At 40.7% G+C, this 24,202-nt stretch overlaps 1 protein-coding gene across 1 annotated transcript in view; it reads right to left on the reverse strand.

The window, feature by feature from the left end:
- LOC144596024 (uncharacterized) overlaps nucleotides 1-24,202 on the reverse strand; it is a 239,457-nt gene that overhangs the window by 41,940 nt on the left and 173,315 nt on the right. Inside the window, exons 26-37 of the mRNA XM_078404094.1 lie at nucleotides 23,986-24,039; nucleotides 15,206-15,304; nucleotides 13,808-13,861; nucleotides 13,642-13,695; nucleotides 12,903-12,956; nucleotides 9,701-9,754; nucleotides 5,077-5,121; nucleotides 4,890-4,988; nucleotides 3,842-3,949; nucleotides 3,690-3,743; nucleotides 2,120-2,173; nucleotides 1,888-1,941 (exon numbers count right to left, since the gene is read on the reverse strand). Coding sequence (XP_078260220.1) covers nucleotides 1,888-1,941; nucleotides 2,120-2,173; nucleotides 3,690-3,743; nucleotides 3,842-3,949; nucleotides 4,890-4,988; nucleotides 5,077-5,121; nucleotides 9,701-9,754; nucleotides 12,903-12,956; nucleotides 13,642-13,695; nucleotides 13,808-13,861; nucleotides 15,206-15,304; nucleotides 23,986-24,039 — 783 coding nt within the window. The remainder of the gene's footprint in view (nucleotides 1-1,887; nucleotides 1,942-2,119; nucleotides 2,174-3,689; nucleotides 3,744-3,841; nucleotides 3,950-4,889; nucleotides 4,989-5,076; nucleotides 5,122-9,700; nucleotides 9,755-12,902; nucleotides 12,957-13,641; nucleotides 13,696-13,807; nucleotides 13,862-15,205; nucleotides 15,305-23,985; nucleotides 24,040-24,202) is intronic.

Consider the following 24,202-nt stretch of genomic DNA (forward strand, 5'->3'; position numbering starts at 1 on the left):
CTTCCACCCAAAGTGGTCACATTGTTGTTGCACATAATCAAATTTATTTTTTCCATCAGTTTTGGTTTTCTGCACTACATTTCATGGCTCAGGATTACAAAATAAGCCATATTTAGGCTATTTTAGTGATGTACATTCATATTCCATTAAGGACTGGATTCAAGAAAGACTAGAAATAAAAGACCAGAGAAATAAGACCTTTAAGCTGAAAGGGTCTGAAAGTGGATAAGTCACCTGGACCAGATGGACTACACCCCAGGGTTCTGAAAGAGCTAGCTTTAGAGTTTGTGGAGGCATTAGTGGTAATCTTTCAAAAATCACTAGAGTCAGGAGTGGTTCCAGATGATTGGAACATTGCAAATGTCATTCTACTGTTCAAGAAGGGAGCAAGGCAAAAGAGGGGAAACTGTAGGCAGGTTAGCCTAACTTCAGTGGTTGGTAAGATTTTAGAGTACATTATTAAGGATAAAATTTCTGAAGCACATGATAAAATAGGCCGACATCAACATGGTTTTTTGGAGGGTAGATCTTGCCTGACAAATCTGTCTGAATTATTTGAGGAAATCGCAGGATAGACAAAAGAGAATCAGCGGATGTTGTTTCGTTGCATTTTCAGAAGGCCTTTGATAACTAAGGTACCGCTCATGTGGCTGTGAAACAAGATGATTCCATTGTATTAGAGGGATAATACCAGCAAGGATAGAAGATTGGCTGAATGGCAGAGGCAAAGAGTGAGAATAAAGGGGGCTTTTTCTGGTTGGCTGGTGGTGACTAATGGTGTTCCGTGGAGGTCGGTGTTAGGTCAACTACTTTTCATGCTGTATACTGATGATTCAGATGATAGAATTGAAGGCTTTGTGGATTACAGATGATACAAAGATTGGTGGAGGGGCAGGTCAGGTTGAAGCAGGGACTCTGCAGAAGGACTTGGATAGGGGACAACGTGGTGGCACATGGAACACAGCGTAGCAAAGTGTGCAGTCATGTTCTTTGGCAGCAGGAATAAAGGCGTAGACCATTTTCTAAATGGGGAGAGGATTCAGAAATCAGAGGTGCAAAGGACTTGAGAGTGCTGGTGCAGGATTCCCCGAAGGTTAATTTGCAGGTTGAATCGGTAGTTAGGAAGGCAAATGCAATATTAGCATTCATTTCGAGAGGACTAAAATACAAAAACAGGGATGTATTGCTGAGGCTTTAGAAGGCCCTGGTCAGACCGCATTTGGAGTATTATGAGTAGTTTTGAGCCCCAAATCTGAGGAGGGATGTGCTGGCATTGGAGCAGGTCCAGAGAGGTTTACAAGAATGATCGCAGGGATGATTGAGTTAATGTATGATGAACATTTGACGACTCTGGGCCTGTACTTGCTGGAGTTTAGAAGGATGAGGGGGGACCTCAATGAAACTTACCGAATAGTGAAAGGCCTGGATAGAGTGAATGTGGAGAGGATGTTTCCACTGGTGGCAGAGTGGCAGAGTGGCAGAGTCTAGAACTGGACGGCATAGCCTCAAAATCAAAAAGAAGTACCTTTAGAAAGGAGATGATGAGGAACTTCTTTAGTCAGAGGACAGTGAATCTGTGGAATTCACTGCCACAGAGGCTGTGGAGGCCAGTCATTGGGTATTTTTAAGGCAGAGATAGATGGATTCTTGATTAGTACGGGTGTCAAAGGTTACGGTAAGAAAGCAGGAGAATGGGGTTGAGAGGGAAAGATGGATCAGCCATGATTGAATGGCGGAGTAGACTTGATGGGCCAAATGGACTAATTTTGTTCCGATGACTTATGAACTTAATTCATCTCTGTTAACATACTTTAAGACCAGACTCTACTGTAAAAAAGTTAACAGTACTGCATTTTCCATTTTGATACGCTTCTAGCTTTTACTTACAGGAGATCCACGAGAACCCAAAGGCCCAGGACGTCCGATGGATCCAGGCTCACCCTATATTTTTTGATTTAAATTAAAAGGTAGATATGGTCAAGGAGACAAAAACACAGTAAATTCAAATTTTAAATTCAAAGAATGACCAAATCACCATGCAATAAAAGATTTTCCGGCATCAGAAATTATCTGGAAGGTGCATCTTTTGTAATTTGATGAGAAAACTTGTCTGAATTACCTTATCTCCTGCAGTACCGGCACTGCCAGTTGGACCAGGAGAGCCAGGCAGACCCTGTTATAAACAACACAGCAGCAGAGAAAATGTCATTCACACAACATCTGATATTTTAGACTGGTTTTGACAACAGTGGGGATAGAGAGGATTATTGTCTGACGCTGGGAAGAGAGTGGAAAGAGGGGCAAGGATTTTCAGGCAGAAAATTGTGAGGCAAGGATTTAGACAATAGACAATAGACAATAGGTGCAGGAGGAGGCCATTCGGCCCTTCGAGCCAGCACCGCCATTCAATGTGATCATGGCTGATCATTCTCAATCAGTACCCCGTTCCTGCCTTCTCCCCATACCCCCTGACTCCGCTATCCTTAAGAGCTCTATCCAGCTCTCTCTTGAATGCATTCAGAGAATTGGCCTCCACTGCCTTCTGAGGCAAATTCCACAGATTCACAACTCTCTGACTGAAAAAGTTTTTCCTCATCTCAGTTCTAAATGACCTACCCCTTATTCTTAAACTGTGGCCTATTGTTCTGGACTCCCCCCACATTGGGAACATGTTTCCTGCCTCTAACGTGTCCAACCCCTTAATAATCTTATACGTTTCTTATACATTTATCTTTCTTTGTTGGTGAACCTTTTGTTTTTCACCATTCACTGTGTTTCCCTTCGGTCTGTTGGGCAACAAGGACAGATGGGGGTCAACTGTGGAATTTCCCCCTTTTTCTGAGTCACATTGGGGCTATTAACTCCGCTTTGAGGAATTACACCATGGCATTTTATAGGAATGAAACAGGTCACTTGTCTGGGTGGGTCAGCACTGGATTTAATGGCCCACATGAGCCTCTTAAATTGCACAGATTCAGAATTCACTGCATGCACTTGGTAAGTTTGGAAAGAGTTGGCAAAAATGCCAGTTGGAGGATGCTGTGAAAAGGAGGGGTGAAGAGTTAAATCCTTTTTGCATTGCTTAAATGGCAGAAGGTGGCACGTATGTATCACATTAATATCCCATTATCTTATTTCCCATCCGAATCTAACAGCATAACAACCTTAATACCAATCCACTTGGTACAGCATCTTACAATCTACTTGAGGAAAGCACAAACTGCTGGAGATACTCAACGAGTCAGGCAGCCACTGTGGAGGAAATGGACAGACAACGTTTTGGGTCGGGGCACTTTGCTTTACGGGGAGCAGTGAGATAGGGACTCATAAAATTCCCATTGAGAGGAGGAGAACTTCTTCAAAGTAGGCATATTTTGAGGAGATTTCACAGAGGAGCAGTAAAATGAAGATACAAGGAACTGCAGATGTTGGAACCTTGTAGAAAGCACAATATGTTGAAGCAATCTCAATGAGTCAGGCAGTAGCAATGGAGGAAATGTGCAGATAATAGTTCGGGTTGGGACTCTTGGATCTCCAATATCCCAACACCTTGTGTTTTGCTCAAGATTGCAGCGTCTGCAGTTTCTTATGGATCCAATCTACTTCAGGAGATAAGCAGAAGGTAAGTGTGTGTGTCATCCAACTGGTTTTAGATATAAGAACAGATAAAAATTGAAGTGTTTACTTACTCTGGCACCATCATTGCCTGGATTACCTTCAGATCCTTTTTCACCTGCAGTACCCTGTCATTTGAAAAGAGATGTCATCATGTAGGAGCGTTAAACAGCTTAAATGAACTATGCATTCACCTGAAAAACGTGGGCACATGTGTTTTACTCACTCTGTCTCCCTTGGGACCTGAAGGACCAGAAGCTCCTCGCTCCCCTGGCATTCCCTGAAGACCTGGTGGACCTAGATCTCCAACATTCCCAGCAGGTCCAGGAAGACCCTGAAATACAAGAAGTGCAATCACCAAAATTAGCCATGAACAGGATATTAAAATGCAGAGGAACTTGAGGAAACTTTTCTTACAGGTCAGCTAAACTGTAGACCCTTACAACTTTATGGAATAACTAGACAAGCTTCCTAGGGTCCTTTGTTGAGATCAATATGATAGCACTCTTCAAATTAAAATTGGATCTTTAAGAATAAATATATTGGATCATATAATAAAATATGTCACAGGTTGTGGAACTGCGACCGGTTTACCAGATCCTTGCTCTGCTCTTAATCATTTGATTCACAATTGGCCCTCATACCCAAAGCCCAGGAAAAGGAAAATAATCAGCAAGAATTCCCTATTTCTGAGAAGACCGTTTGTTTCTGTTAGAGTCGAGATTAGGCATAAGGACGCCCAATGAGGAATGATTGTTCTCAACAGTGCAGTCTCATCTTGGGATCACACATGAAAAATGGCTAGTTAAATGAGGCACAAGAGGGTTTATAACAACTATGGGAAACCTGGTGTGAGTTACGATCTTCAAGAGAGCACCAGAGAAAGTTTGGTGGAAGAGTTGCATGTATTACGCATGCTTGATATGCGTGTTTTTTGAATAACACTCTGGTCTAATTACTGCCGAAGTTTAATTTACGCGCTCCCATTTTCGGAATAATGCACTCAAATTTATGCCTGGCACCATATGGCAGTGTAGTGTGAGTGGTGCCTGACATATGTTTGATTTACACGCTTATTGATTTATGCGCTGCTTTTCATGCATGTAACCCCTGCGTAAAACACGAGATGCCTGCAAATCTTACTCCATTATGCACCCAAACAGCACAAATTGCTTGCAGGCCAATTACGTACTACTTGAAGGAAATTACTGTTGGTGCCTAGACAATGAGTGAGCAAAATGTATATGATAGATCTAATCAGTGCTTAACAATACCTTCGGCCCATCTTTGCCAGCACCTCCTGGGATTCCTCTTGGACCCTGAAGACCCGGAGGACCAGGCAAGCCACGTTCACCTGGAATGCCACGTTCACCCTGCAATAATTCATCATTTAAGATCAGCAATGTTCTCTTATCTCAGACAGATAGCATATATTTTACTACAAGTTGCAATTGTACTTACTCTTGGACCTAGATGGCCCATTGGACCAAGGTCACCCGGGATACCCTGTCAAGAGATAAATTCCAACAGTGAGGACAAGAACCTGAGAAATGACAACAATCAATTTTCCAACATTACACTTCTCTTCACTTCAAAATACTGGAGTATTCATAGTTTCAGAACTGCACATTTCTTTTATGCCTAAATGTATCGTGAATATCGTATGAAAAACAATGAGAAAAGTTGTGACATTTCTAAATCTTAAATCTTTGATGATGCCATCATTCAGAACTTCTATGACTTCAATTTCTATGCTTGGAAATTTCAATCTTTAAATTGACAATTTAAAGATTAGATAAGCAGGACTAACTGCCTGTTCACATTGGTGTTCAAAAATGTGCTTCCCCTGTTAAGAATGATATAGAGATCTAACTTAAACAAACCTACAATGGATTGTCAAATTACAAAAGTGCCACAGAAACATGTGCTAAATTTGTAATTATGGGAAGGGACCTTTGATCATGCAACATTCAAATTATAATCCAACATTCTTAAACATTCAGTTTTGAAAGTTGTTATGGTTTGTCACCAGTTGGGACCCAGTGAGGAAAAAATAGATGATATTTGCTTCATGCCTCTCAGCTGGCTAGCGATCCACCAGAGCAGCTGCTTATCTTAAGTTTATGTGGGTGCATTCCGAGATGAAATAAAAGGAAATTAAAAGATTGTCATTCCAGAGCGTGTGTTTTGAGAATAATCAATTCCCCAGATGATATGCGTCAAAGGCAACATCTGGTTACTGAAGAACCCAGCCCAGGATCACTTGGTTAGTTTTTATTGTTCAGTATTCCAAACTATGTCTGACTTCTCAAAATACGTAGGAAAGTTGGTGCTATTAAAAATGAATCAGCAACCATGAAAGTCAGATATGAATATGAAAACAAGTGAATATTGCTGAACAATTTCAACTCAGATTAAAAGTATAAAACATAAGAGCAGGAGTAGACCATGTCATCTTTCAAGCCTGTTCCAACTTCAAATGTAAAGCATTTTGTCTGACAGTCAACCCAAAGCATATCAAATAATAGTATTGGAGGGAACAACCTCTAAAGTCAGGAAACATTAAAGTAAAAGAATATATTAATTGACAATGTAATGCTGAATATTTTTTTTAAAATCTTAGATTAAAAAAGCTAGTCTAAACAAAGTAAGACTTGAAAAATCCTACTACAGTTTCTAAAGGTTGTTCTCCATGTGAAGGAAGGAACTGCAGATGCTGGTTAAATCCAAAGATAGACACAAAAAGCTGGAGTAACTCAATGGGTCAGACAGCATCTCTGGAGAAAGGAATAGGTGACCTTACTTCAGACTGAGAGTCAGGGGAAAGGGAGACCTGAGATCACAGCTTAAGGATAAGGGGGAAGTCTTTTAGGACCGAGATGAGAAAACATTTCTTCACACAGAGAGTGGTGAGTCTGTGGAATTCTCTGCCACAGAAGGTAATTGAGGCCAGTTCATTGGCTATATTTAAGAGGGAGTTAGATGTGGCCCTTTTTGCTAAAGGGATCAGGGGGTATGGAGAGAAGGCAGGTACAGGCTACTGAGCTGGATGATCAGCCATGATCATATTGAATGGCGGTGCAGGCTCGAAGGGCCGAATGGCCTACTCCTGCACCTATTTTCTATGTTTCTATGTTTCTATACAGAAAGATAGAGAACAAATGAATGAAAGATAAGCAAAAAAGTAACAATGATAAAGGAAACAGGCCATTGTTAGCTGTGGGCTAGGTGAAAACAAGTTACAGACAATGAGACTCAACAAGACAACATTGAAGCTATGAATGTCAACACATCAAATATATTGTTGTCCTGATTCCCAACTCTTGGGACAAGCAGAAACACAAGAATATTATTGACTCCATCATCCCATGCAGGATACACACTTCCACTTTGATCATTTTGTTCATTTCTTCACCAACTCCTGCATCAAATTTCTGAAAACATGGAACACCATCTCTGATATGATTATAGAATCCCAATCAAAGATTTAAGAGAAAATCCCTCTACATTCTCTTGGAAAAACAGGGAAGGTGATACATGCTGCATTCCTTTTGTGACTTAAATCCTGGTATCAAATAAGAAAAAAAGGTAAAATGATTCCTATTAGATGGAATCTATTTTTCCACAGAGCAGAGGAACTTGAACAGATATCATTGAAAAAGAGCAAGGATCAATGAAAAGAAGTTAACAAAATATGTTGTGTAAGAGTAGGACAGGGAAATGTCAAGAAGAAATGAATAAATGAAAGAACAGGACACCTAATGAAACAGATCAAGTAGATTGGATGATATCACACAATTCAACCATTCCAAAATAACATTTATAAAGACAGAAATAGAAAATGCATTATAAAAAACTGCACTCATACAATGGTAAGTCATAAGCTGCCAGAAAATGGAGTTGATAATAAAGAAATACAAAGATAATACACACGAGAGTAGCAACTTCTTACACTGTAAAACCCCTTTAGAATTTAGTGAGATCCCTATTCTGAACAGGAGAGAACATATCAGTCTACTTAATCACAAAATCGAATTTATACTATCGTTTGCAGCCTTAGTTAGCAAGTTAGGATAACTTATTCATTGCTTTAGAACCGTCCTATTGGTCAGCATTTATTACATGGCTATTTTAATATATCTCCATTATCAAAACAATTTTTGTAGCGGCAGTGGCAGAGCGGTAGAGTTGCTGCCTTTACAGCACCAAAGACCCAGGTTTGATCCTGACTACGGGTGCTGTCTGTGCAGAGTTTATACATTCTCCCTGTGACCACATGGGTTTTCTCGGAGTGCACTGATTTTGTCCCACATTCCAAAGACGTGTGAGTTTGTAGGTTAATTGGCTTCTGTAAATTGTCCCTAACATGTTGGATAGAATTAGTGTATGGGTGATCGTGGTCGGCACGGAACGGTGGGCCGAAGAGCCTGTTTCCACAATGTATCTCTAAACTATTTATTTTTGCTTCCAAAATTAAATAGGTGCTTGTTCCCTTTTTTAAATTACACTATTTGAGTAGTTGCTTTTGGCTACATACTTAAATTTGTAGAAACGTTTGTTTGTAAATGCAATATATTTGCATAATTGCGAGATCAGACAAATTGCTACTTGCACATTTACCTATCACATCTAAACTCTGGCATTAACAAGTAACAATAACTGGTTCTGTTGACTACAACCAGTGGAAGCTCAATTGTGGCAACAAAACTAATGTATTAATATGAAGATAGACACAAAAAGCTGGAGTAACTCAGCGGGACAGGCAGCATCTCTGGAGAGAGGAATGGGTGACGTTTCGGGTCGAGACCCTTCTTCAGACTGGTTAGGGATAAGGGAACAAGAGATATAGACGATGATGTAGAGAGATAAAGAACAATGAATGAAAGATATTATCCCCTTAAAAGCATCAATTAATTGACCTTACCAATAGCCATGCCGAACAAAATGTCTACCTAAACTAATCCCATTTGCCTGCATTGGGCTCATATCCTTCCAAACATTATCTGTCCAAGCACCTGTGCAAAAATAAACATGGTAACTTTACCCATCTCTACAGCTACCTCTGGCGGCATGGCCCACCACCCTTTGAATGAAAACTTTGCCTCTCATGTCCCTTTTAAGTATTTTCCTTCTCACCTTAAATCTATGTTCTCTGGTTTCAGAAACCCCTACCGAATCACTAACATCTTCCTACAGAGTAGTAAGCCAGAAGAGTTGCTTGCACCATCAGCCGCACAGTTAAAATTGTATTTGTTTTTTTTTAATGTATCCATTTTACAGAATCTAAGGGAGGGATGCTGGCAAAGCCAACTTTTATTGCCTATCCCTAACTTTGATGGTAGTATGGTAGTGGTGAGCCACCTCACAAGGGACTGGCTTGCTCGACTGTATTGGAGAACATCTTTGAGGGCATTTTTCTTTAAAGAGTAAGTCTGGAGATGCAGGTAAACCAGATGAGGGGGAAAGGATGGCAGATATCTTCCCGTGAAGGACATAACTGAACCAAATGTTTGTTTGAACTGAACCAATGGTTTTTGTGGTCGTCATTCCTAATGACTAACACTTGGTTTGCAAACACCAGTTTATTAACTGACTTTACATTTCCAAACTTGTGGCATCTGGATTCTTAGTGTAGATCTCTGGAAAATAGACTACTGATTGACTGGTAGAGATCACCAATGAAAAATAAAATTTATACAAGAAGTAAAACTGGTCGCAACTTCACCATTATTCATTCATGTATAATTCCTGAAGCCCCATACGTGTTAAATAATTAGATCCCATTTTCACTTTAAAATTACTCGCTGGACTCCAAGTGAAAACATTCATTGGTCTTTTCTTGGTATTACTCTCAGTTTCAATGGAATGCAATGGATTACTAGGCCTAAGAGCAAAACGTTACTTTTATCATTGAACACAGCACATGCTTTCATTGGTTTCATCTAGTTTAAAATATAATGACAGAATTACTTGAATGTGACATGTTTTATGTTCATGTGTACAGGCATGTTCTTTCCATTACTATACAATATATGAATGATATATATCCAACAAATGGAGAAGAGGAGAGCAAACGTCATCTTACCTCACTTCCAGGTTTGCCAGATTCTCCTGGAGGACCAGGGGGTCCAGGCAGACCCTAGAGCATTCAGAGATTGAAAATAAGTTAACATTCACAGCGATTCACTTAACACTATCTATGGATTATACTGAGTATTGTTTAGTGCAGATGTATTCACCCTCCGTCTAAACAGTGTGCGTATAAAGCAGAATTTTGCATTCAAGAAGAGAAGTCTATCGCCCGTCACTACTATTAAACTCATACATGGTTATCAGTAGCAGTACCTCTATGCACCTGGTTGCATTGAAATCAAAAGAACTGAGTCTATGTATGTGAAGTCAAGATTCCATCAACATCAATCATCTGTTTAGCATTGGTGACAAGGGCTGCTCCTAAATCCTAAAGTAATTTGATTGTTCTGATTTAATTTCCCATGTTCTATGTTCAAAGATGCATACATTTATGTAAACTAGTACCCCATCCTGCAATATCCATGATAATACTCGTGGGCTAGGTGAAAAATATTTTTTAATTAAAGAAGCTAATGAGAGTAAGGTAAATAATTTGTCACTTGACCAACGAGGAGCAAAAAAACATTTTTTTGATCATCCAACAAGAGTGCAGTGGCATGTTCTGTTGTGTTGATCAGCAATTCACGTGCTACAATAACTGTGGTATTGTGAAAGGGCTCAGATTAAAATATTGGAGCCCATAATGTCTGGAAGAGATCGCGGCAAATTGTGGATGCAGCCCAGACCATCGCACAAACCAACCACCCTTCTATTGATTCCACTTATACCCCATGTTGCCTCGGCAAGTCCAGCAGCATATTCAAGGATGAGTCACATCCTGGCCGTTCCCTCTTCTCCCCTCTCCCATCAGGCAAAAGGTATAGAAGTGTGAAAGTCCACACCTCCATATTCAGGGACAGTTTCTTCTCAGCTGTTATCAGGCAACAGAGAGCAATGCTGAACTTCTATCTAACTCTTTGATGTCCCTCGGACTATCCTTGACCGGACTTTGCTGGCTTCACCTTGCACTATGTGTTATTCCCTTATCATGTATCTATACACTGTAAATGGATTGATTGTAATCGTGTATTGTCTTCCTGCTGACTGTCTCCCTTAGTAAATAACATTGCTAGTGTCAATAAACAAAAAGCTTTTCACTGTACCTCGGTAGGCGTGACAATAAACTGAACTGAACTAGCTCAGCAAGTAGTAGTTCAATTAGGGTGTCTATAATGTTGAGAAAGAACATCGCTTTGGGTGTGACAATGAAGGAGTTGTAACAACACAGTGTCATGTGGAGACTAACAGCTAAAACAATAGACACTCCAGTTGAAAGAATTCTGAATGCAGCAATTTTGGTGAAATCATCATAAGGGCTGTGGAGATAACAGATCTATTTTCTGAGATTGACTCAGATAGGAGATGCAGCTCAGCAAAGAGAATTGCTCAAGATGATATCTCCTGCTACAGAGAATTGCTTTGTGAGGGAAAGAGACAAGGAAGACAATTAATGCTGCATCTCTTTTCTCAAATGGAATAGGAACAACCTAGACCATTTTCCCAATAGGATGAGCCTGGCTCACCTTCCAGTTCCAGCTCACCTGGCTCACCTTTTCTACCTTCTTTATTACTCCTATTTTTCTCTGATATACAGTGGGTTCATAAATATTGTACATAATTTCACTGTGTGTCCATTGTTCAATCAATAATAGACCAATATTCTATGTTTACCCTCAGTGGCTTCCTCATTTGACACTCAGAGGTAGAAAATAACATTGTGTGTAGGAAAGAACTGCAGATGCTGGTTTAAATCGAAGGTAGACACAAAATGCTGGAGTAACTCAGCGGGACAGGCAGCATCTCTGGAGAGAAGGAATGGGCGACATTTCGGGTCGAGACCCTTCTTCAGACCGAAGAAGTCTCTCTCTCTCAATTAGCACTCTCTTTCCCAGGAACACACCCTGAATACTAAATGAAGAGCCAGAGTAAAAAAGGTATTACAGCTGCAAATGTGATTTGATATTTTACAAATTATATAAAGAAAATTGCTTTCTACTTTGATGATAATATATTAGTTGATATTTTCTGAGCAAGGCACACAAATTATAAAGGACATGGTGGTAACCGTGTGTAAATCTACACTGATGTTGGCCACTGATTTTTAAACAAATTGTTCAAGGTCTGTAATAACATCAGGGGACAGCAGTATAAAAATATTGGACTAAAGTCTCACATCAATAACAAAACTGACATTAATCAAATGCATTTTGGGCATCTCTTCTAAAATAGTAGATTGTAGTGTCTACAGTATAATGGCAATTGTACCTTTAAGAACTGAGTACCAGAATGGTGTGATTTGTGTCATCTGATATATACATTATCTTATCAGTCTCATGAATATGTGTGTGAGTACGTGCAGCGTACTTTTGTAAAATAAAGAAGACCTACACTGGCAATGGCTTGTTTGAAAACCTGTGCTTTGTTTCTATCTGCATGCCACTGCCATGATATCTTACACAGATCTAGAAAGTGTTCAGATTATAGAACTAATTGATTCCAATTTGTGCTGTCTCTCATGGACCCTGTTGGCCTTTTAAGGGAATTGTGATTTCTATGTTCCAAAATGCTGCTGAACTGATTGAAACCATGTCAATAAAAAAAATTAATCTTCAGTTAATTGGCACAATAAATCATTAAAGTAACAAAAAACTATAAGGATATACTGTACATCATTAATGTGCTCTATCTAATGTCATGGAATCACGTTAGATGTCAATAGAGGAGGTAAATGACTCCACCAAGATTCAACGGTTAAAGTTAAGATAACTAAATGTTATCTTAGAAAGATACAAAAAGCTGGAGTAATTCAACAGGTCAGACAGCATCTTTGGAGAAAAGGAATAGGTGACGTTTCGGGTCGAGACATTCAGACTGAGAGTCAGGGGAAAGGAAAACGAGAGATATAGATGGTAACATGGAGAGATATAGAACAAATGAGTGAAAGATATGCAAAAAAAGTAACAATGATAAAGGAAACAGGCCATTGTTAGCTGTAGACTAGGTGAAAATTAGTTGCAGGCAATAGGACGAGTGAAGGATCTAAATGAAGATTTAGTTAAGATTTTATCGTAACTAGCCTTGCATGTTAGATGACAAAAATGTTACAAAAATCATTCACCAGAAAAGTTACAACCAAAAAGTATTTCTTAACGTACCTGGAACCCTGGAGGACCAGGGGGGCCTTGTTCTCCTCTGTCACCGGTTTTACCCTGTCCAAAAAAATTTAAATGCATCAGATTTACTTGGTTTCCTATTTATTGACAAGTTACAATTACTTTCTTTAAAGATACAATATTAATTTCATTAAAGATAGACACAAAGTGCAAGAGTAACTCGGTGGGTCAGGCAGCATGTCTGGAGAAAAGGAGCAGGTGATATTTTGGGTCGAGATCCTTTTTCAGACTTTAATTTCATTATGAGTGGCACAATGATACAATTGTTCTATGTGCGTAAAATTTGCTTCTACACACTAAAACTAAATAGAATCAGTGAAAATAATCTTTGAAATAAGAATACATTAATTTAGCAAAATTGGAGTTTTGCATTTTGGTCAACATTATGATTGGATTTGTTCAAAATAAACTTATATTCAGAGAAATGAGATGTAACATGCTTGCAGTTATTGCAATGTTACGAGAAGACATTATCTTTCCATTGTTCTGGTTCAACATCAGGCTGACAAAAATAGAATCACCCCTCTTAATTGGGCATGTTTCGATATTAGTTAATACATTAAAGCAGGAAGAAATAAACAGAAACTCTTTATTGTTCTACTACATAGTTTTGATCTTAATGATGATAATGAACTGAAGTTATTAACGCAGAAGCATATGTATCTAGTAACAGGATTATAAGTACACATAGATATAATTCAGCTTAGATGCTTGGATTTACCTTTGGACCAACATGGCCTTGAGGTCCAGATTCCCCGTCCTTGCCATGTGTGCCCTATAATAAAAGGGAAAAATAGAAAGAATTCAGATTAATTGGTTTTCAAAATAATAATTTTACGAGAGCATTTTGTAAACATATTTGTAAGGCATTAAAATACGTTACTTACCCGTTGACCTGGAGCCCCAGCAGGCCCTTTCTCACCAGTCTTACCTGGATCACCCTGCAAGTAGAAGTTTATTAGCAAGAATAGTTAATATAGACAATATTTGGCAGCTCTATAGAAACATAGTAAAATAGGTGCAGGAGTAGGCCATTCGGCCCTTCGAGCCAGCACCGCTATTCAATATGATCATGGCTGATCATCTAAAATCAGTACCCAGTTCCTGCTTTCTCCCTATACCCCTTGATTCCGTTAGCCAGAAGAACTAAATCTAACTCTCTCTTGAAAACATCCAGTGAATTGGCCTCCACTGCCTTCTGCATACACCGCAGCAGAGTGCAGGGATGATGCAGATTCTATTTTTGGTCACGTACTACAAAAGAAATATAATATACATTTCCAAAAGCCATATTTTAAAAATACATTAAAAAAATATTATTTCCCTGTAGTTATAACTCTAAATGCCAACCACATGTAAATTACATTTGCAGTCAGTTTTGCTTTAGGAATGCTGCACATGTTTCTGAAAATGTGGGTAAAGCCTGGTGATCATTTGCTTTTGTTTGTGCAGTATGCTGGTTAGTGGTGTGATGGTGGTGGCTTGGCGAATAGCAGGTGAGTTTGACTGTGCACAAGAACAAAACACAAAGAGCTGGAGGAACCCAGCAACATCTGTAACGGAAATGGACAGATGATGTTTCAGGCCAGGACCTTCTTCAGACCCGTACCCAAAACATTGTCTGCCCATTTCCTCCACAGTTGCTACCTAGCCTGTTGAGTTCCTCTAGCACTTTGTGTCCTGCTCAAGATTCCAACATCTGCAGTTCCTTATATCTCCTCTGAAATATGTGAATGTTGTGATTTTCACCAGTTCCATCATAGTTCCACTTTTATAAGGCGGAGTGTTGATACATTCTTCTGACTGAAGATTCCTCAACGTCTGACAATACATAATTATGAAGGTTTCAAGAAAAACTGAAAAAACAGCCCCAAACTGAAATAAAAGTAAAAACTGAAAAATTCAAGCCTGTTCTACAATTATCAATGTGTTGCTAATTATCAGCAATGATATTGGTTGAGATTTTATTTTGTGAACTAATCAAAGCACTTGAATGGAAATTTTGATGGTGTAGTCAGCATAAGAGTGGTTCAGTATAAGTTACAGGGTTGCAGAGGAAAAGGGTAGGAATTGATTTAATTCAATCATCCTGCTGAGAGCCAGATTGAGCCAATGGACTAAATGGTCTGCAAGTGTCATAGTTAAATATGCTTGTTCCCTATTTCAAGAGCACATGCAGAAAATCAACCCTTATTTTAGATTTTAATTAAATTAACAACTGAAATGGATATTTGTGACATTTTATGTCAGTATAATGTAAGTTGAATAACAAATTTGTTACTTACAAAATGACCCCTAGGTCCTACGATACCCATTGAACCAGCTAAACCTCTAAGTCCAATTGGCCCTGGTGGGCCTGGGCGTCCATCCTCTCCCGAAGGTCCCTGGCAACACATCAACATTGGTACAAGTAAGTCAACCATGACTTGGAATGTTAGTTCACAATCCAGGTGCCCTCACTAAAAAAATGTAATCAAGAAACACAAAGATGGCAACCTTAAAAATGATTCAAATTGTTCTCCAGTATCTCTTCCGAAATGAGAGGGAACGATGGGTCACACTGTCAAATGAACATTTTTCTCTTAAGGAAGCTCTCTGCACAGTATGAGATAATTTAGCTCCTTGTGCCTCTGAGTGAGCCATTCTGAATCATCAAAACCAGTATTTGCAGTACTTTCCTGCACAAACTGAACCATCGCTCACCAGACTTGCAGGACACTGACAAAACATTAAAAGAATAGACGATGAAGCCACAATTTCATGGGCAATGTAGTAATCCATGTTCCTTCTTATTAATATTCATAACACGTTGACACAATAAAATTTAAAAGCCAAGCGATTAAAATTTAAAGCAACCTGTACAAAGGAGGTGATACCATAATCCTGAAATTATTGAAAATTTCAAATTGAGGGGGAAGGTAAAGGAAGTTAATTTATTAATGGTCAGTAATACCATGCAAAATATTACACAGCTGCATATTATCAGTGCTAACTCTGTCCATTGCTGGGGCAAAAGAATGAAAAGATTTGAGAAAAGGCTGTCCCAACTTTATCTATTGTCACAGAGGCAATGGGCTCAATGTTCTCTTTTGATGCTGCAAAGTGGTTCTCCAAGAAATAGGAACAGAGTATGTCAATCGTCCCCTCAATTCTGCTCTGTCATTCAACAAGAACAATGCTGATTTTCTAACAACATCATTTTCCTACCCTCTCCCCACATCCTACATATCTAAAAATCGACCAGAATTGTGATTTTGAATGGAATCAATGACTAAGTCTCAGTTGCCATCTGTGGTAGAAAATTCTAAAGATTCACCATCCTTTAGGTGATGAGCTTTCTTTACATTTCAGTCCTCAATATCCTGCTCCTTATTTTGAGATGATGATCCCTAGATCTAGACTCCTCAGTCAGGAAAACCATTCCCCATGATTCCATCCTTTTGATCCCTTGAAGAACGTTGCATGTTTAAATAATGTTCATTCTTCCAAATGTTAAAGAATTGTGGCCCAGTCTAACCTGTCCCTCTTCAAATGGCAGACCTGCCATTCAGTAAGGTCTTCAGTAAGGAGCCCAAGATTGCAAAGGATACTCCAGGAGTGATCTCTCAGAAACCTTATATAATTTTAGTAGGACATCTTTATTCCTGTAGTCAGATTCACCAACAGTAAGGCCAAAATACCCAATATCCATCCAAACTGCTTGCTGCATCATTGTGTTAACTTTTAATAATGTATTTACAAGGACACCCAATTCCTTTTAAACTTCAGCACTTCACATTCTGTCACCAATGAAATAATCCTCAGCATTTCCATTTTCTCCACTTAAGGTGATACCAGCACAATTTCACCATTGCATTTGATCTGCACCTATTGATATGCTTTTGGTTTTGGTTTGCTATCGTCGCATGCACCAAGATACAGTGAAAAGCTTTTGTTTGAATGCTATCTAGTTAAATCGTACCATACTTGAGTAGAATCAAGCCAAATACAAGTACAACAGAGGGTGCAAAGAGAAAGGTACCAGAGCGGCACGGTAGCGCAGCGGTAGAGTTGCTGCTTTACAGCGAATGCAGCGCCGGAGACTCAGGTTCGATCCTGACTACAGGTGCTGCACTGTAAGGAGTTTGTACGTTCTCCCCGTGACCTGCGTGGGTTTACTCCGAGATCTTCGGTTTCCTCCCACACTCCAAAGACGTACAGGTATGTAGGTTAATTGGCTGGGTAAATGTAAAAATTGTCCCTAGTGGGTGTAGGATAGTGTTAATGTACGGGGATCACTGGGCGGCACGGACTTGGAGGGCCGAAAAGGCCTGTTTCCGGCTGTATGTATATGATATGATATGATATGATAGAGTGTGGAATATAGTCTTACAGTTACAGATAAAATGCCGAAGGTCCAAAATAGGGAAGGTTAGAAGATCTGGACTATAGCTTAACTTATGGGAGGGCCATTCAGTTGTCTGATAACAGCAGAGAAAAAGTTATTCATGAGTCGGGGAAGGGATGGTAAGAGAACTGAGGATTGAAGGATAAAGTTTAGGTTTAAGTTTGGCTTCTGTTTTTATAATTGTAGTTTTTATAATTGTAGACCTGGTCCTAGTCCTTACGTGGAGCTCGGAGAAGCAGCAAGCAGAAACGGAGAGAAGACACCATTGGCTTGTTAGTCCGTGACAAAGGTCAGTCACAGGGCAAGACAGTTTAAAAAGAGAACCAAGACCCAGGCTCAGGTAATTTACTAATCATCCCTAAAGTAGTTGATTAGGTAACAGATAAAGAAGTGCAGCTGTCTGGGAGCGGCCTTATTGAGGTGAAGCACCTTGGTGAATAAAGTGTGAGTCTTTGGCTCGAGAGTCTTCGACGAGGAGGCTGAGGCTACACTTGATTGAAATTTGTGGTGTTTGTCACTGAAGAAATGGTAGGCAAGTTGGTGCAGTGTGTTTCCTGCAGGATGTGGGAAGTCAGGGACACCGCTGGAGCTTCTGGAAACTACACCTGCGGGAATTGTGTCCAGGTGCTTCTCCTGAATGAACGTGTTGGAGAACTGGAGAAGCAGCTGGATGACCTCAGGGCCATCCGGGAAGACAAGAGTTTCCTGGACAGGACCAACAGTGAGGTTGTCACACCAAGGATGCAGGAAGAGCGAAGGTGGGTGACAGGAGGTGCAAATCCAGAGCCAGCCACATTATGAGGGACCCCTACCACCCCAGCAACGGACTGTTGCAACTGCTACGGTCAGGCAAACGCCTCCGCTGTCACGCTGTGAAAACAGAGAGGATGAGACGGAGTTTCTTCCCACAGGCCATCAGGACTGTTAACTCATATCACCAGGAACTAATTTACTGTATTAAATTTTTTTTTTTGTTCTGTCTTTTTATTAAAAGTTTCTATTCTGTTTGTAGTTTTAGCACAATCCACAGGCATTGCCACTTTCATTTCACTGCACATCTTGTATGTGTATGTGACAAATAAAGTAGACTTGACTTGACTTGACTGTGAGAAAGGGGAGTAAACGTGGAGTGCAGGAGATCTCGGTGGCTCTGTCTAATGAAAACAGGTACACCCTCTTGGGAGCTGTCGGGGCAGAAGACACCTCCAGTCCAAATGGCGGGTAGGTCGGTGGCTCCAATGCTAGTGATGAGACTCAACAGGCGAGACCGACGTCGGGCAGAGACATGGTGGCGGGAGACTCCATTGTCGGAGGTGCGGGCAGGAAATTCTGTGGTGGCAGGCGAGACTCGAGGATAGTCTGTTGCCTCCCTGGTGCCAGGGTTTAAGATGCCATGGACCGACTTCAGAACATCCTCGAGAGGGAAAGTGAACAGCCAGAAGTAGTTGTGCATGTGGGCACAAACGACATCGGGAAGAAGAGGAAGAAGGTTCTGCAATGCGGGTTTAGAGAGTTAGGAAGAAGATTGAAAAGCAGGACTTCTGGGGTGGTTATCTCTGGATTGCTTCCTGTACCTCGTGCTGGCGAGGGCAGGAACAGGGAGATAGGGGATCTGAATGTGTGGCTGGGGGGCTGGTGCAGGGAGCAGGGATTTTGATTTATAGACCACTGGGATCTCTTCTGGGGTAGGGGTGACTTGTACAAAACGGACGGGTTACACTTTAACTGGAGGGGTGCCAACATTCTGGCAGGCAGGTGCTACACATGTGGGTTTAAACTAAATAACGGGAGGGGAGGGGTTGACAAATTGGGAGAAAAAGATGGAGTTAAAGAGGAAGTGAGTACAGGAAAAGCTACAAAAGACTCCCGAATAAATGGGAAGCAAAGTTTGAGAAGGGATAAGAGAACAAAGTCAGGGCCACTGGTGTGAGAGAGGAGTTGAATACCGAAGTTAAAGTGCTGTATATGAATGCGCAAAGTATAAGAAATAAAGTGGATGTGCTTGAGACTCAGTTAGAAATTGGCAAGTATGATGTTGTGGGAATTACAGAGACATGGCTGCAAAAGGACCAGGGCTGGGAACTGAATATTCAGGGGTATACAGTGCACTCAAAGTATTCAGACCCCTTCACTTTTTCCACCTTTTGTTACATTACAGGCTTATTTTAAAATGGATTAAATTCATTTTTTTATCATCAATCTACACACAATACCCCATAATAACAAAGTGAAAATAGGTGTTTAGAAATTTTTGCAAAGTAATTAAAAAGAAATAACTGAAATATCACATTTACATACGTATTCAGACCCTTTGCTCAGTACTTTGTTGAGGCGCCTTTGGCAGTGATTACAGCCTCAAGTCTTCTTGGGTATGACATTACAAGCTTGGCACACCTGTATTTGGGTAATTTCTCCCATTCTTCGCTGCAGATCCTCTCAAGCTGTCAGGTTGGATGGGGAACGCCGATGCACAGCTATTTTCAGGTCCCTCCAGAGATGTTCGATCGGGTTCAAGTCCGGGCTCTGGCTGGGCCACAAGGATATTCACAGACTTGTCACAAAGCCACTCCTGTGTTGTCTTGGATGTGTGCTCAGGGTCGTTGTCCTGTTGGAAGGTGAACCTCCACCCCAGTCTGTCCAGAACGCTCTGGAGAAAGTTTTCATCAAGGATCTCTCTATCTTTTGCTCCGTTCATCTTTCCCTCGATCCTGACTAGTCTCCCAGTTCCTGCCGCTGAAAAACATCCCCTCAGCATGATGCTGCCATCACCATGCTTCATCGTAGGTATGGTATTGGCCAGTGATGAGCGGTGCCTGGTTTCCTCCAGACATGACGCTTGGCATTCAGGTCAAAGAGTGCAACCTTGGTTTCAACAGAACAGAGAATCTTGTTTCTAATGGTCTGAGAGACCTTTAGGTGCCTTATGGCAAACTCAAAACGAGCTGTCATGTGCCTTTTACTGAGGAATGGCTTCCATCTAGCCACTCTACCATAAAGCCCTGATTGGTGGAGTGCTGCAGATATAGTTGTCCTTCTGGAAGGTTCTCCCAACTTCATAGAGGAACTCTGGGGTACTGTCAGAGTGACCATCGGGTTCTTGATCACCTCCCTGACCAAGCCCCTTCTCCCCCGATTGCTCAGTTTGGCCGGGCGGCCAGCTCTATGCAGAGTCCTGGTGGGTCCAAAGTTTTTCCATTTAAGAATTATGGGACCTGCAATGCTGCAGAAATTGTTTTACCCCCTTACCCAGATCTGTGTCTCGACACAATCCTGTCTCGGAGGTCTACGGACAATTCCTTCATCTTCATGGCTTGGTTTTTGCTCTGACATGCACTGTCAACTGTGGGATCTTCTATAGACAGCCTTTCCAAATCATGTCCAATCAATTTAGTTTACCACTGGTGGACTCCAATCAAGTTGTAGAAACATCTCAAGGATAATCAATGGAAACAGGATGAACCGAAGCTCAATTTTGAGTGTCATAGCAAAGTGTCTGAATACTTATGTAAATGTGATATATCAGTTATTTATTTTTAATTACTTTGCAAAAATTTCTAAACACCCGTTTTTGCTTCTTCATTCTGGGGTATTGTGTGTAGATTGATGATTTAAAAAAAAAGAATTTAAACCATTTTAAAATAAGGCTGTAACGTAACAAAATGTGGAAAAGGTGAAGGCATCTGAATACTTTCTGAATGCACTGTTATGTCCTATCGAAAAGACAGACAGGTGGGCAGAGGGGGTGGGATAGCTCTGTTGGTTCGGAATGATATTCAGTCCCTTGCAAGGGGTGACATAGAATCAGGAGATAGAACTGAGAAATTGTAAGGGTAAACAGACCCGAATGGGAGTTATCTATAGGCCCCCAAACAGTATCCTGGATATAGGGTGCAAGTTGAATCAAGATTGGCATGTCGTAAAGTTAATGCTACAAGATTGGCATGCCGTAAAGTTTAAATTAGCATGTCGTAAAGGTAATGCTACGGTGGTTATGGGAGATTTCAACATGCAGGTAGACTGGGAAAATCAGCTTGGTAATGGACCCCAAGAAAGGGAGTTTGTGTTGTGCCTCCAAGATGGATTCTTAGAGTAGCTTGTACTGGAGCCTACCAGGGAGAAGGGAATTCTGGATTTAATATTATGTAATGAACCGGATTTGAGAAGGGAACTCACGGTTAAAGAGCCATTAGGATGTAGTGATCATAATATGATAAGTTTTAATCTACAATTTGAGAGGGAGAAGGGAAAATCATAAGTGTCAGTATTGCAGTTGAGCAAAGGGGATTATGGAGGCATGAAAGAGGAGCTGGCCAGAGTTAACTTGGAGACCCAAGCAGGGAAGACGATGGAACAACAATGGCAGGTATTTCTGGGAATAATACAGAAGGTGCAGGATCAGTTCATTCCAAAGAGGAAGAAAGATTCTAAGGGGAATAAGAGGCGACTGTGGCTGACAAGGGAAGTCAAGGACAGTATAAAAATAAAAGAGAAGTATAACATAGCAAAGATGAGCGGGAAGCCAGAGGATTGAGAAAACTATCAAAGAGCAACAGAAGAAAACTAAAAAGGTAATACGGGGAGAAAAGATGAAGTACGAAGGTAAGCTAGCCAAGAATATAAAGGATAGTGAAAGCTTCTTTAGGTATGTGAAGAGGAAAAAAATAGTTAAGACAAAAGTGGGTCCCTTGAAGACATAAAAAGCAGGTGAATTTATTATGGGGAACAAGGAAATGGCAGACGAGTTGACCAGATACTTTGGATCGAAGGTATTTATTCACAAAATGCTGGATCTGTCTTCACTAAGGAAGATACAAACAATCTCACAGATGTACTAGTGGCCAGAGGTTCTAGGGTGACGGAGGAACTGAAGGAAATTCACATTAGGCAGGAAATGGTGTTGGGTAGACTGATGGGACTGAAGGATGATAAATCCCCAGGGCCTGATGGTCTGCATCCCAGGGTACTTAAGGAAGTGGCTCTAGAAATCATGGACGCATTGGTGATCATTTTCCAATGTTGGCGGCACGGTAGCGCAGCGGTAGAGTTGCTGCTTTACAGCGAATGCAGCGCCGGAGACTCAGGTTCGATCCTGACTACGGGTGCTGCACTGTAAGGAGTTTGTACGTTCTCCCCGTGACCTGCGTGGGTTTTCTCCGAGATCTTCGGTTTCCTCCCACACTCCAAAGACGTACAGGTATGTAGGTTAATTGGCTGGGTAAATGTAAAAATTGTCCCTAGTGGGTGTAGGATAGTGTTAATGTACGGGGATCGCTGGGCGGCACGGACTTGGAGGGCCGAAAAGGCCTGTTTCCGGCTGTATATATATGATATATGATGATATGAATGTTCTATAGATTCAGGATCAGTTCCTGTGGATTGCAGGGTAGCTAATGTTATCCCACTTTTCAAAAAAGGAGGGAGAGAGAAAATAGGGAATTATAGACCAGTTAGACTGACATCGGTGGTGGGGAAGATGCTGGAGTCAATTATAAAAGATGAAATTGCGGAGCATTTGGATAGCAGTAACAGGATCATTCCGAGTCAGCATGGATTTACAAAGGCGAAATCATGCTTGACTAATCTTCTGGAATTTTGAGGATGTAACTAGGAAAATGAACAAGGGAGAGCCAGTGGATGTAGTGTACCTGGACTTTCAGAAAGCCTTTGATAAGGTCCCCACATAGGAGATTAGTGGGCAAAATTAGAGCACATGGTATTGAGGGTAGGGTACTGACATGGATAGAAAATTGGTTGGCAGACAGGAAACTAAGAGTAGGGTTTAACGGGTCCCTTTCAGAATGGCAGACAGTGGCTAATGGGGTACCGCCAGGCTTGGTGCTGGGACCACAGCTATTTACAATATACATAAATGAGTTAGATGAAGAGATTAAAAGTATCATTAGCAAATTTGCAGATGACACAAACTGGGTGGCAGTGTGAACTGTGAGGAGGATGTTATGAGGATGCAGGGTGATTTGGACAGGTTGTGTGAGTGGGCAGATGCATGGCAGATGCAGTTTAATGTGGATAAACGTGAGGTTATCCACTTTGCTGGCAAGAACAGGAAATCAGATTATTATCTGAATGGTGTCAAGTTTGGAAAAAGGGAAGTACAACGAGATCTGGGTGTCCTTGTTCATCAGTCACTGAAAGTAAGCATGCATGTACACCAGCCAATGAAGAAAGCCAATGGCATGTTGGCCTTCATAACAAGAGGAGTTGAGTATAGGACCAAAGAGGTTCTTCTGCAGTTGTACAGGGCCCTAGTGAGACCACACCTGGTGTATTGTGTGCAGTTTTGGTCTCCAAATTTGAATAAGGACATTCTAGCAATTGCCGAATCAGGAGAAACAAAATTTTTAATGTACAAAAAACAAATTATAAGCCGCCTTATCAGAGCTAGTCAGCATGATGGTTATTTATTTGGATTTGCATCACACCCAACTATTTTTTCTTTGAACACATTATCATAGCAGTGATGTACAAAGCAAGATCCCACAAACTACCTTTTTTTATTGGTATCGTTAGAATAAATAGTGGCCACAGTACTGTGAAACAACCATAAATTAATGCATTATAATAACCAAGGGCACAAAAAAAGCAACTCTAAAACAAAGAACAACAACATCCCAGTGAACATCATTCCATCCCATGTGATATTCTGATTTAAATACATACCGTCGGTCCAGGCTTGCCTTCTGCACCTGTGACTCCTGAATTTCCTGTTAGACCCTGGAATTTTAATGGAAATCTATGACATCAATGTATTGGTTGAATTTTACCATTAAAATATTCATTAATTACCATATAACAAGATGCAGATGAATCCTGTGAATATGTGACTAGCCTGCCAATTCATATCAATACTTCATCCAAAAAAAAAAATTGGGGGGAA

Source organism: Rhinoraja longicauda, chromosome 8 (genome assembly GCF_053455715.1).
Source record: "Rhinoraja longicauda isolate Sanriku21f chromosome 8, sRhiLon1.1, whole genome shotgun sequence".
NCBI lineage: Eukaryota > Metazoa > Chordata > Chondrichthyes > Rajiformes > Arhynchobatidae > Rhinoraja > Rhinoraja longicauda.